The sequence below is a fragment of the Anser brachyrhynchus genome, assembly GCF_964034855.1.
Source record: "Anser brachyrhynchus genome assembly, chromosome: 7".
Classification (NCBI taxonomy): domain Eukaryota; kingdom Metazoa; phylum Chordata; class Aves; order Anseriformes; family Anatidae; genus Anser; species Anser brachyrhynchus.
Window position 1 is genome coordinate 25,533,519 of NC_137701.1, and position 13,824 is coordinate 25,547,342.

Below are 13,824 nucleotides of genomic sequence, written 5' to 3' on the forward strand. Positions count from 1 at the left end.
ACAGCTTCTTTCGGGAGGCATTGTTTGACATCAGGGTTTGCCTGGTCCTTCTGACTCCTGGGGAAATGAATACCATGCATTTAAATCTCCCATTACTGGGGAGCAGGATGCGGCCCTGCCACGAGTGCTGGTGCCATGTACAATGCCACGGGGACGCACAGCTTGGGGCCACGCGGGGAGAAGTGAATGAGCTCATTTGGTGAGCTGGACCTCAAAAATAGTGGAGCTCATCATGAGTTGGCTTCTTTGGTGTGAGGACATTCCTCATTGAAGCGGCAAAGGTAGGACTGAAGTGACATGGCAGGAAAAGGCGGTAGCTTGGCATTTACAGCCACGAGGCCTTGGCAAATTGGGCAGCTGGTGGGGGAAGGGATTGTGTTTGGGAAGTACGAAACAGCCTGGACATCGGCGCTTCCTTTCCAGGTGCCTGTGAATAACACGCTGCTTGTGACTGGAGCCGCAACAGAGAGTGGGGATAGCTTTTTCTGTATGGTAAATGCTCGTTTAATGGTACCAGCTCCCATCACGGTGCTTTTGTCCCAGCCTGGGTGTTGTAGGCAGTGGCAGGGCATGGCGGGGGCCCTGCTGTGCACCGCAGGGACACCACGAGGTGGGGACATCCGATACCAACCCCGTCTTCCTCAAGGTTGTTCTTTCAGCGACGTTTATTTTGCATTCACGCGCTGCTGATTTTGTTCTCAACGTGCCTGTTGAGTAAAACAGTAGGAAGAATTTATTGAGACTTGTTGGAAGAGCATTCGATCCCGCGCTTCCTGCTTGCTGGATTTACAGCTTCAGAGGATGCAGAGTGCTTATTGTTGTAGGAGTTGGTAACGGGGAGTCATGCACTTCATGCAAAAAGATATCCCCCAGCTATTTGAGCTGCTGCTCTGCATTCCCTGGGCCTTCTCCCAAAGTAGCAAGCTACTTTACAGCTCCTCCTCACAGCAGCTTTAACTCCTGATGGCACATCGCTTCGCTGAGTGTGGGTATCTCCATCACACTGAGGAAGCCTTTTTTTAGGCGACCCGTTCTGTAAGGTACGGGTGAGTCCCTTGGCGTAGGCTGCAGGACCCCAAGGATGTCCTGTGCAGACCACGCAGCTTGCTGGCAGCTGCCTGCAGCTTCTGGGTCGCTCAGGTGGCCCCAGCTGCCAGGGCTGGGATGTTGCCTTGCGTAATTAGAAGCGGGGTTGCGATATGCCGGTTCATTTCAGAGAAACCCATAGTAACGGGATGCCAAATCCCTGTGTCCGGGACTAACAAGCCCCTGACAAGCCCCTGTCATTCGCGTGCTTGTGTGGGCTCATCAGTGCCACCTTTTGGGTGGAAAGAGGCCTTCAGGAGAGTTTATGTTTGGTAGCCGGCTGCTTGCTTCTCTCTTGGTGAAGGGAGAAAGAGGGAGCAGGGGGTGCAGACCAAATCGGTGGTTGGTCCTGGATTCGGTGGGTTGTCGCTTGCCAGCCGAGTTCAGAGCACCAGATTCTGCTTGGCTGGGGGAAATTCAGCCTGAACCTGAAATATATAGCTCGGGGGGGAAAGCAAAGGGCGTGCAAGCGTCCCAGGAGGGAGAGGCTGCCAAGGACGGGGTGCTGCTGGTGGGGATGGAGGGCTCGGTGGGGACACTGCGACCAGGCTCCTTGGGGCTGCCAGCAGCCAGGGCCGAGCCCCAGCTCTGCGGTGTGTGCTCTCGCCGAACCAGGAGCGCGGGGCGAGGAAGGGGAATTTCAGAACAATAAAGGGAAATCCTTTGCCTCCCGTGCAGCCCAGCCTGGGAACTCACCCCCGCAAGAAGCCGCAGCCTCAGAAAGCCGCTGCCGGCCTGGAAAAGCCAGCGGCTTCGCTGTGGAACCAGTAAAAGCTTTCAAAGTTACTTGGCAGGGGCTCGTAGGCGCAGAGCCGGGAGGGGGCTGGAGCCTGGGGGCTGCCCGACGCCCCCCGGGCTCGGCTCGGAGCCGCTTCGGCGGTGCCCCCCCGGGGGACCTGGGCTTCACCCCCCCCCCCCCCCCCCCCCGGTGCGGGGTGCCCGGGGGAGGCCAGGCCGGGGTCAAAGCAGCGCAGGAGCGGGGCCGGCCCGGGGGAGGGATGCGGGGGGGGCCGTGCCGAGCCGTGCGGGGCCGCGCCGGGTGATGTCAGGCTCGAGGAGGAGCCTCGGCCGCCTGCCCTTTTACTTTCGGCCGCCGGCACTTGGCCGCGGGCTGCCGTCGCCGCTGGCCGGCCCCCCCCCCCCCCCTTCCCCGGGCGCTATGGGCACCCCCCCGCCGGCCTGGCCCCGTCCCCCGGCGGGCATGTGAGCCCCCCTTCGTCCTCCTCCTCCTCCTCTTCCTCCCCGTCCCGTCCCCAGCGCCATGCCGGCAGCCTGCACCCTGCTGCTGCTGCTGGGGCTGGGGCTGGCCCCGCCGGCCGGGTCGCTGCCCCTCGCACCCCCTCTCCGGCGCCTTCCTCCTCCTCCTCCTCCTCCTCCTCCTCTTCCATCGCCTCGCAGCCGCCTCGGCCGCCCCTGCTCGCCGCCCGCCGCGGGACACGCCGGCCGCCCCGGTGAGTGGGGACGGGATGGGGACGGGGGGACACACTGGTGGCTTCGTCCTGGGGGCTTTATCCGAGCCCCCTGCCCCGCTCCGTGGGACTTCCCGGAGCCCCCCGGGTGCTGGGATCCTTCCAGAGGTGGAAGGAGCCAGGGGGGAAAGCTGCGAAGGGGACGTGGGTGCACGGGTGGGCACCGAGCCCACGCCACGCGTGGGACAGGTGCGTCAGGGTGTCTCTGTGTCACCCCAAAGCGGCACATCGGTCACCTGCAAAGTCGCGGCTTTCCTCGCCTGCCACATCTGCGACCGGGAGCGGGGACTGGCGTGGTGCTTTGCAGGTGATGCCGGGGCTGGTTTCAGCACAGGGAGCGGGTAGGCTGGGTGTTTTTGTGGGAAAAGCAGAGCTCGCTTCATCTCCTGGTGAGCGGGTTTACCCACGTGCCAAGAAGAGACAGGGCTCGCAGGGTGACTAAGTCCTGATGCGCTGGGGGAGCTGGTGCTGGGCGGCTGCAGGTGGGCGAAGGAAATCCAGCACGTCAACACAGACACGCGTGGGTTTCGGGTCTGGACGGCTGATCACCTGCCTGGGATGGACCGCCGAGTTTTGGCTTAGTTCCTGATGTGAGGAGAGTACCATGCTTTGGTATGCAGGGTTCGGTGTATAAAACTCAAGTTGTGAAACTTCAGGAAATGCAGCAAAACTACATTTGTAATGTTTTGGTTGTCTTTGGGTAGCCGAAGTGTGCCTTTGTAGGATGTGCCCACGCTATGCAAGGTGTTTGGCTGGGGATCCCGGCTGGGATGCACCCTGCAGTGCATTAAAGCTGCTGACAGTGTTTGTGAGAGCAGCCTGGTGACCAGGATACCGCGCTGAAATTAGGGAGATTTGGGCCCCTTCCTGGCCCAGCTACAGAGCTCTCAGTGCCACTTCGAGTCAGTTCTCCCTCCAGAAGTGGTGAAAACAACACTCCTTTTCCTGCTGTGAGGCTCGCGGAGGCAAAATCTGCAACTGCCTGCAAAGTTCTCAGCTGTTATTTGACAAGAGCCTTTGCAGATCCCTTGCCGGATAGAAAAAAAAAATATATTCAATTTCACCTCAGATTCCTATCTGGCATCTTTTCCTGTGACCTTGATGGCTCCTGAGAGCCGGCGGAGGAATGCGTTTCCTTTGTTCGAGCCTGAAAAGCCCGAGCTGGCTGTCCTCGTGCTGCAAAACCCTGGGTCTGGCCGGGGGCATGGGGCTCTGCAGTTTGCTCTGCGCTGCCGGCAGCTACAGGTGCTCGTGAATCACGTCAGCCCCGAGCCAGGAGCAGTGATAAATAGCACAGTAGTAGCTCGATCCAGAGCAAATGGCATAATAAATTACGGGGTGTCCCGACAGCTGCAGTTCACTCGCTGTTAGCTACAGCTCTATGCTTGTGTCAGTCAAGAGAAGTGGCGTGGTGGGACGGGATCTCCTGAACCGCTTTCAGGCCGACCTGCAGAAAGCCCCGCTGTCTGTCTCGCTTGCACCGCTCTGAGGAGTTCTTTGAAAATGTTTGTTTGAAGGGGGGAACGTTTCTTGTGAACGAGTTGCCACGCCGCTACGTGGAAACACAGATTACATCTCGGGCGGCTTCGAGACAGCTCTGAGGTTGGGAGGCAGCGGCCCTTTATCCGCGAGCAGATAGCAGCGCGAGTACAAGTGGGCTTGGGGAGCCCGGCTGTCCTCCCTGGCCTGCCCGTGCCTCTGAATGCGTGTGGCACGGCCCCGCAGTGCAGGTGGCTCCTGCTTGTTGTTCGAAGGGCAGGCTGAGCCCGGGGAGAGGAGGCCGGAGTGGAAAAAAAAAAAGGTGACCTGGGGAGCGGGAAGGATGGGGATAGGAGGTGCTGGTGTCAAAGCCCACCATGGGATTCTCCCTGGCAGCTGTTTTGCATCGGAGACGGGCAACCCGATGGGCGCCACCGAGCTGGGATATATGTGGGCTCAGTCAGGAGCTCTGCCTCCTTCTGGTCTCATTATTGCAGGTTTCCCACCTGTAAAATGGGAATAACGCACCTCTGTTTCCCTTGGTGCATGGGGTGCATGGCATGTGGCCACCCCTTTGGCAAACGCTACTGCTCCCGCTGCGCCCCCGCAGAGGCCATCACAGTGGTGCCGCGGGGAGGGCAGAGGTGGCACTGAGCCCCTGATGAGGTCCCTGTGGATGGGGTCTCTGGCTCTGCGAATCCTCCCCCTGCTCCTACAACGTCCCTTTTCTCCCCACACCTCCCCACAGCCCTCTGTCAGCACTGGTGCCTGGCGGGGACGCCAGCCGTGCGGCTGCCCTGATGACTCAATCTGCTTTTCTGCCATCTGTGCCTTCCCTCCTGTCCGTTCTCCCTCCTTCCCCTGCCAGCTGCCGCCTTTCCTTGCAGCTTCCCCAGCGTGAGGCCGGGAAATGAGGCAGGAGATCACCCAAGAAGGAACCAGCGTTGCCTGCAGCCCGGGAGAGCCAGGCTGGCTGTCAGGAGCCTCCTGCCCTGGCAGAGGGGCACACGCTCTGCACTCGCTCACCTATTCATGAACTTTCCTTCTCTGAAACTGTCTGTGGGTGGAAGAAGCAGATATAGGAGCAAAGGAAGAGGTTCACGAGGATGCCTGTTCGCACAAAAGTGCTGTGTTGCCTCCAAATCTGCCTCAGATTTTCCGGTATGTATCGGGTGGCTCTGCGGGGGCAGAAGCCCAGCTGTCCGTGCGGTCGTGCTGCTGCAGAGTGGTGCAGGATGCTGCCGGCGAGCTTCGGCACGATGTCAGGGGACAGCTGGTGGCACAGGAGGGGTGCTGAATTTATTTTGTGGGCCGAGAGGTCCCTGGGGTTGCATAGGTTTAGCTCTGCTCCTTCGGGGTACAGAATGAAGAGCGTAAAAGAAAAGAGAGAGAAAAAAAAAAAAAAGAAGTGGTTTCAGAAAAGGAGGAGGAAAGGCGCAGTTGTGCTCGGCTCACCTGAAGTTTTTGTTTCCTTGTAGCAAACTGCTGGAGCTGGTCCGTGCCTCTCGCGAGTGCAGCGCTTCAGCAGCCATTCGCACATCTCTCTTCCCAAGCCGCGATTGCCACTTCAGACAGATAATTTAATTTGCTGTAATTATTTCGTGTGGCTGGGAAGCCGAGGGAGGCGGGCAGCTGCTGCAGCACCTCCGCTGGCTGTGGCCAGCCCCACTGGGCGGTGGGGACCCTCCCCAGGGGATGTGATTTTCGGTGTCAAAAGCCTCTGATGCTGCTTCATTTCGAGCAGCAGAGTTCCTACCCATCCTGGAAGTCCTCTGGAGCTTCTTTCCCACATTACAGGTCCCAGTTTTAGGGCTGGTGGTCAGAAATGCTCCCCGGTAGGAAATGGAAATGAAAAAAAGAGAAGCCATGGTAGGTCAGCTGTGCTGGCCGTGGGTCGCTTTGACTTGCCAGCTGCCCACCCCAGCACTGAGCCGTCCTCTGGGTGAGAACAGAGACCAAGCCCAGGCAGAATAAAGAATTATTTCCATGAAAAGGTCAAAAATTTGCCTTCTTGCAACATGAAAATGCATCCTGAAGCACGGCCAAAACCCAGCACCTGCTCTAGCGTCTCTCTGCTGTCAGAGTGGTGCAAGGAAGCTTTACGGGCGGTTTGGCTGTCCAGAGGGTCAGCAGGTGCTCCGGGCAAATGAAAGGTTGCTTGTTCATTATATTCCCCTGATAACGCCCGATAGATAATCCATAGTCTGCAGCTGGTGAGCAAGCTTGTCACGAGCCTCTAATACCCCAAACCCAGGCCCTGTTATTTACATTCGATTGAAGATGTAGGTCATACTGTGTGTTTTTCTCTTTCCCGATCGGCTGAGCATAAAAGGCAGAATCCAATTTTCAGTGGAAATAGGCCTGATTACAAATTCAAATTTTTATTTCTCTGAGCACTTTTGCAACATTTGCATTGTAATTTGCTGTTTCCATAAATACCAGAGCTTCATTTGCTGAGATATTCAGCCAGAGCACATGCAAGTGGGCTGCGAGCACAGGCTCAGTGAAAGAATGAAGTCTGTAGGTGCACAGCAGTAGAAAGTGGTTTTGTCACGTCTGGCCACCTTTCCCTCTCAGCCTCTTCTGCATTTGTGCAGCTGGGGTGTGCGCACGACTGGCCCTACATTTTTAATGCCCGTGTGTTGTACCACAGCATCCTGCTGCTGCAGCCAGGGGCACGGTTCCCTTTCGGCTCTTCGATTATGCAGCGAGTTTGCAGTCATCCTTTCGGGCTGAAATCATTCGAGTCAGAGGACAAGGAGAGAACTTTCCCACCCAAAAGGGAAATGATGTTGCATTACTGAGCGACCAGCCCAAGTAATAATATAATCTTAGAAAAATGCAGTTCCCTCGAGGAAAGGAAGCTCTGTAAACTTCAGCTCCTCCAAGCTGCCCGCGTCGCCGTTCCCTGCGTTAGAGCAGTGTCAAAGCTTGTCTGCCGGGGTGCTCAGGAAATCATATGGCAAAGTGGGAACGAGAACCAGCTTCTGCTTGAAATGAGGACCTCCTAGGGTCAGGATGCTCTGCGGTTTCCAGTGCAGGTTTCAGGATGCTGGGTCCCATCCCTTCTTTGCTGTTAATCGCCTCTTTGTGCTAGCTGGGTGCTGTATGTGGTGGCAGTCACCCTGGTCCTGAAGAAGGGGCAGGGGTGGGAGCAGCTGCAGGAAGGTGAAACACCTGCCGGGTTTCACTGGTGGGGATGCTGGGGTCAAAAGTGTGCTTTTGTGAAGCTGGGGGGGAAGGTGGTTCGTTCTTAGAGCTGTCAGTGTTTGGGCAAAGCCACACGAGGGAAGGTGTGATAAGTTGCTCAGATGAAGCTGTCTCACGTGCTTTGTCTCTTCAGAAGCCAGGATAAAATGCACGAGGAATAAGAAAGCCTTTTAAGTGTCCGAAGTGCAAAAGCCAACCCTTCTCCCCCAGGCAGGGCTCGCTGTGGTGTCCCCATCCAGTCCCACGAGGAATTCTCCATTGCCTGTCCCCCGTGCAGGTGGGGCTCCTCGGGAGGTGTAGAACTGTATGTAAATCCGCGTCCCTACGCCGAGTCATTCGCTAACTGGTTTTGCAGGCGGTTACTGGAGCATCGCCCCAGCTGCACTCAGCATCTCGGCTGTGGGCGATGGGCCGCTGCTGCCAGAAGTCCTGATCTGTGCTGAGTGCCTCGGAAGGTTTGGCTTTCTCTCCTGAAAGCCCCGACTCCTGGGGCTGTCGTTACAGGAGAATCGCTTAGAGGGGGAGAAAGAGAGCTGCTGGCTGTGGAGGTGGTAGAAAAAAACCGTGAGCTGCGAATCCAGGAGACAGACGAGAAGTGCAGGCTGGTTGTGTTTAAAAGCAGCACAAGTGCAAAGCTGGTCTCTGGGGCGTTTGAGGGGCAGTTTTAGCCATTCCTGTTGGCCGTGCTGTGTGCATACATTGGAAGCACAAGAGCAGCTCGGCCACTGCAATGGCCTCGCTCCACCGGGAGAAGGGGAGGCCAGCAAAGAGTGCGCTGGTGCTGGAAGCGCGGGGCAATGCCACAGGAAGGCTGGGAGCAAACGCAGCTGTTTTCTGCCTGGTGTTGTGGGCACCTTGTGGTGGCCTTGGCACTTTGACGTGAAGCTTGAAAGGGTTTTTAAAGCTGCTTTCATGAGGACAGCCACCTTGTTCATGACATGACCGAGCACTGCCCTGCTGCGGGTCTCGGGCTCCCGGCTCACCGCTTGGATCCAGCCGGCTGAGGTGACTGCGGAGATGTTTGAGGAAAACAAAAACCTAAACCCAAAAGCTAATAACTGTTTGCACAGCAATTAGAATGGCAGCGAGCTTCTCACCGGTGAACTTCGGGGAAAAATGCCCTTTTCTTTTCAACCTGAAGTTGATTTAGCTCAGGTGTGAAGTCAGCTGGGGAGCGATGTTACCTGCCGGGGTAGAAGTGGCCGTGGGTCCCAGGAGGGGTTCACTGGGCCAGGTTGGTGGCTGTCCTGGGGTCCCTGCATCTCCCAGAGGACAAGGGATAGTCGTGGTGATACCCCCAGAGCCAGCACGTGCACCTTTGGGGCATTTTTCCCATCATTTTTCCTCATGATGTGGTGTCAGGGATTTGAGAGGCTGTAGCGGAGACCAGGCCTACCTCCTGCCTGTAGTGAGGCGCGCAGCATTTCCAGATCTGCTTCCCCGAGGTTCCCTCTGGGATGTCCAGACCATGGAAAAAAAAACCCGTGCAGGGGCTTTGGGACTGATGGGCAACCTCCTTGGGGCTAACAAAGGAGGGCTTTGTTTTGCTGCTGTGTTTTTGGTGGGATTCACCCAGGGGTTTTCATGTACATCCGTACCTCTTATTCCTAAAGCAGCCTGCGTGCTTGAAACCGAAACATCAAAGTAAAACCTTTTCAGGAGGAACTTGCTCATCACAAGCAAAGGCTCCCCCAGGTGCAGGGCAGGGCTGCAAGGTTGCCCTGCAGTGGCTGTGCAGGCGGGGGCCTGCGAAGTGCAGGATTTGCTCTCCTGGAGCTTTGGGCTTCGCTGCCACCCATGCAGGCAGCTCCCCGGCACGGCGCTTGCTTAAAAGGCACCGGCTGGGGCAGCAGGAGGAATCCGGGCCTGCAGGGCACAATTACCCGCGTCACCGCTTGCCGGGACGCTGCCGTTAACACCCTTCCTCTGGCGGAAAATCTCTTAAGCCCCGAGGACCGGCGTGAAACGTCACACCGCGGTGAGCATCGCTGTGCTGGGGATGTGGCCGCAGAACCGATGGTAGCCTCGTGGCAGGGTGCTGCAGCCCAGCAGGGGAGGACAGCACTTCTTGGAGTATGTGTACATTGAGGGGAGGAGGCTGGGACCGGTTGGAGCTTGGGTGTTTGAGAGGTTCGGGGTTTGGTTTCGGTTTTGAGCTCTCTGTAAAAGCACAAGGCAGGTCTGAAAGGGAGCTGAAAGCATCTCCCCTTGTAGGATTGCCCCAAAAGATGTTTATCTAACATGTTTTCAAGGGGAAGTGTTTCACAGCGTCTCTGAACAGTGGTTCCACTGCATCGGTGCCATCCCAGGTAAGAAAACACTTTCTTATCAGGGAAACTGTAGCAGCCAGAAGTTAAACCTTCTGGGAGGAACGATACCACGTACAAGTGCTGGCCAGGTTTGTCCCTGCACAACTTGTGAGATCTCTCGAGCTGACAAGTGGAGGTAGCTGAGCAGTGTCAGGAGGGAGCACAAAAGGGAGGAATGCAACCTTGTGTGCTGGGCTAAGTCCTAGCACAGTGCTGCGAGTGTAGTTCCAGGAGGGGAAGCCTCAGCAAACAAACTGCGCGTGATTTGCTTTCCTTGTATGCCAGAATCAAGGGCCACGATTGTGGAGCACAATCCTGCCCTTGTAACTCATCCTTTATCTCTGGGTTGGAGCTGGGCACAATTGTGTCTGTGTCTGCAGGACACGGAGCAGGGTTTCAGTAGCTGTGGCTCACAAAGACATCCTTAGAGAGCTCCTCACCCCTGGTACGGGCTTGGAAGAGCTCAAAGGAAAATACCCCTGAGGAGCTTTAGGCATTGAACATTCATCATTGCCAGCTTGGGATTCGGTTACAGGACTAAGATCTAAATGTTAATTCTTTTGGGGACGTTATCAGCTCTTTCAACAGATGCAGAATGGGGCTGCGGTATGAAAGCAGCAGCCAACCCTGCAGATAAAAGCCCTTTGAAGGGATGTTTCTTAGGGAGGAAACTTGATCAGAGAGTGCAGAGTAACCGCGAAGGTTTTATTCTGAGGGACACGGGGTGGCTAGACCTAAGCTCATGGCAGTCCCTGCTCTGCAGGCACATACCAAGGCTGTGGGCATGGGTCTGCTCCCCGACCCTGCCCTTCTCCATCACCCCCAGCGTCCCACTGCACGGAGCCAAAACTGGGAGAATCCCATCCCCATGGGAGGAACCGGTGGTGTCGGTGCAGTGGGGGGGAGCAGGGCTGGTGTCCATGTGCCCCGGGGAAGGATCTGGCTCGTCCCTGGGAAGAAGGAGGCGCAGCACCATCCTGAGCCCTGCTATTGCTGCGGCTGGTGGCCGCTCGGCACGGTGTCATCGAGGAAATGCGATTTAGATCATCGTCCTTTCGTGGCGGGTGGGAGAAGGGAGGCAGGAGCCCTCATCTCTTTAGGGGATCCATTTCTCTTTAAGCTTTTTAATTAATTTATTTTTTCTTACTCACCCTTGGGGTGGTTCTGAGTTTTGCTAGCCCAGATGGAGGAGGAAGCCAGCGAGCCTTGTATCTGAGCATCTCCAACATGCATCCACCCTTGGTGGCCTTGGGATCTTCATCCCTCTTGTCCCTGCTACATCCTTTGGTTACTGAGCTCCTGGGTTGGCCGTCTGCTCCCAAACCCATTCCTATGAAGTGACCGTAGAACTTGTCCTCCCCTCCCAGTGAGATGCTGCTTAGAAAACCCCTCTAAAAGAATATATATATATATATATATATATATACACACACATATGAAAGCACAATCCTTTTTAAACCCCAACATGGGACCAAGCCTTTGACCCTGGTTCAGTGGCACCCACTCCCCTTTCCTGGGGGAGCTGTGCTGGTGCAGTTGGCACCCGCGGGAAGGGTTTCCTTGGCAGGGTGGTGGCTTTCCTGCTTGTTGTCCCTCCCGGCTGCGGGAAGCAGCTCTCAGAGCTCCCGCTTGTTTTGCTTCCAGGGTTTGACATGGAAATATCGCGCTGTTTTTTTTTTTAGACTGCAAAGCGATGCCTGTGGTCCCCAGGTCCTGGGGCTGACGGCTGCCACTGCTGCCTCAGCTGTGGATGCTCCCTGGGGGCCTGTGCATCGCTTGCTGAAGGGCACTGGGCTTTTCTGAGGAACTTCTGCCAGTGGCTCTGGCTGCTTTAGGTGGCACTTGTGCCACTTCTTCCATGGCTCTGGGTCAAACCGAGCTGCTTTATTCTCCCCTGTGGGCCACAGCCCATATCCCGGCTAAAGGTCTTACCGTCCTGCCCCTCGCAGGGGAAAACACAGCGTCCCAAACCAAGCAGCCCTCTTGATATCCACGCCAGCCCACGAATACCCATAGCTTATTCTTTTTTCCCCTGCAAGCTCCGTTTAAGCCTAATCCAAGGCACTGAGCTTATGTCAGGAGTAAATAAGCTCCGTTCGGTGACTTCTGCTACACATGAGGTCAGGCAGAATGAGCTAATGCTCCCTCCTGGCCCTGAAATAAATTAAATGCTCAGAAAGCAAAATTTGGTCCTGCAACTTCTGAGCTACTCTCGCCTTTCCTTTCGGAGGAGCCGGAGCCCCAGGACCACCTCGTGCCCGCTTAAATGCGTGGGGGCAGCTGCTGGGGGGCTGGAGTGCTGCAGGAGGCTGCACAATGCGGGGTGATGCCCTCGGTAGCATTCAGAGGGTAATTAATCTCGCCGTACCAGCAGTGGGCTGGCTTCCCCTGAAATATTGTTCTGGTGAGCCCCATGTGAGATTTTTAACAATTGCAAGGCTTGCAGACAAACCCCTTGTTTCTATTATTTCCTTATTTGTGTGAGAAAGGGCCGGTTATAAATGAACTCGCGTGCTTATAAAAGCCAGCAGTGGCATTTTCCCGCTCTCCCAAGCCTCATTTTGTCCCCCCTTCGCCAGCACTGTGCACGCTGGTGGAGCTGCCATAGAATTTTTTTTTTTCATTTTTTTCCCCCTTTTTTTTTCCTTTCTTTTTTGCAGCCAGGATGTTTTTTCTTGCCTTTTTATTGTTCCAGTGACCTAGCAACTCGGCTGCGGTGGAGCCCTGCCAGCAGACTTCCTCCCCGCGCCGTCTGACAGTCTCCAGCAGCACTGCCCTCGGATGGGAGCAGGAGTTACACCGACAACAGCCTGGGTCCAGCATGGCTTGGCTCTGCCCTCGCCTGCGCTGGTGGCCCTGCCGCTGCCTTCCCGCCCGAGAAAGCTTTGAGGGGACCTTAAATCCCTGGAAAGAGGAGCGAGGAGTAGTGCGTGGGTGACTTTTCCTCTTGCACCGCTGCAGCAGAAAAGCCTGGAGGACTTTAAGAGGGAATTAAGTGCCTGCAAGCTGCCTGGTTTTTGCTCAGGGAGTTTTTAGTGGAGTTTCTGCGTGGGTATGGGGTCTTCTGGGGAGTGCGGGTAGTCACGAGACGGCTTATTGCTATTAGAAGTGGGCTCGTATTTGAAAGTGTTTTCCAAAGATTCAACAGTAAAACAGGACTTTTTTTTTTTTTGTTAATTCAATTGCCAAAAGCTGTACAAAAGCCAGACCTTGTGACCAGAGGCTTAAGTCGCTGCTCTGAGCCCTGGGATGGTGGGTTTCCAGAAATATGGGTCCATGGGATCCTAGGGACCTGGGGATTAAACCCAAATTGTCTGAGCAAGTTGAGCACAAAATGCAGGTTTCCTAGGCTTGAGCTGAGGCCTGGGAGGTTGTGCCTCCACGGAGCAGTGCTTCAGACACCAAAACTGAAAGGCTGGAAAGCACTGGGTAAGCAGGACGGCATCCTGTCCCTCCACAGCACACGTTTTGTCCTTGGCCTTTGGGAGCGACTCTGACTGGTGTGTGCTCTTCGTTTCGGAGTACCTGCTCTTTGCTGCTCCATGGTGCTGCTCTGAGAGCAATTACTGATTTTTTTTCTTCTCTTACGTTATCTCAGATCCCTGGGCTTTGGGATCATGAGCGTGGAGCCACTAAAAAGGGTAGGAAGCAAAAGCAGCCCTCTTCATCCTGTCGTGGTCCCACGCAGCAGCCCCACAAGGACCACACCGCTGTCCCCAGCCCCGGGGCAGCACAGGCAGATGGACACAGACAGACGCTGAAATCCCAGCTGCTGCCACCCACGCCAGGGACCTCGAAACTCGCAGCCTGCAGGGCTGTGGCTGGTGTTAAGCTCCATCCCGAGCTGCTGTATTAAAGCTTCGGTCACCTTTGGTGGCTGGATAAATCCTCCCTATTTATTCCTCGTTGTGGAGGGGAGAGGGAGCCGTGATGCCGGAGAGAAAATTAGAAAGAATTAGTAAAAAGGGTTAAGTGCATGTGGTTAAAAACCTCTTGCATTCTTCCCATGCTTAGTGCACACGAGGGACCTGCTTGAAGCAATATTATCGGCGTGTTTACGCTGAGCTGACCGGTCTCAAGCACGAACATTTTTTATTTTTTTTTTTAAGCTCCAGTTTTCCTCCTCCCCCCTGCCTCGGGCTGCTCCTTTCAGGGCAAGAACAAGGAAGGAAATTGAAAATCCCAGCGCGCCCTGGACGGTCCAGATTTAGGGCTGCGGCTTTTGTTCACACAACCTCGCTTGGCTCCGAACCGGCCTCCGCCCTTCATCC

General features: G+C 55.9%; 1 protein-coding gene across 4 annotated transcripts in view; it reads left to right on the forward strand.

Moving 5' to 3' along the window:
• Positions 1 to 2,221: 2,221 nt before the first annotated feature.
• The window catches only part of HEG1 (heart development protein with EGF like domains 1), a 45,155-nt gene continuing 33,552 nt past the window's right edge, over positions 2,222 to 13,824 (forward strand). For 3 of the 4 annotated variants that reach the window (XR_013953859.1, XM_080600590.1, XM_080600592.1), the window contains exon 1: positions 2,222 to 2,537. Coding sequence is in view for 3 of the 4 variants with exons in the window: in XM_080600590.1 (XP_080456716.1) it covers positions 2,348 to 2,537 (190 nt within the window). In the remaining variant the exon portion in view is untranslated. Of the gene's footprint in view, positions 2,538 to 2,558; positions 5,196 to 13,824 lie in introns of those variants that run through there. The other variant, XM_080600591.1, reaches the window with a different exon arrangement.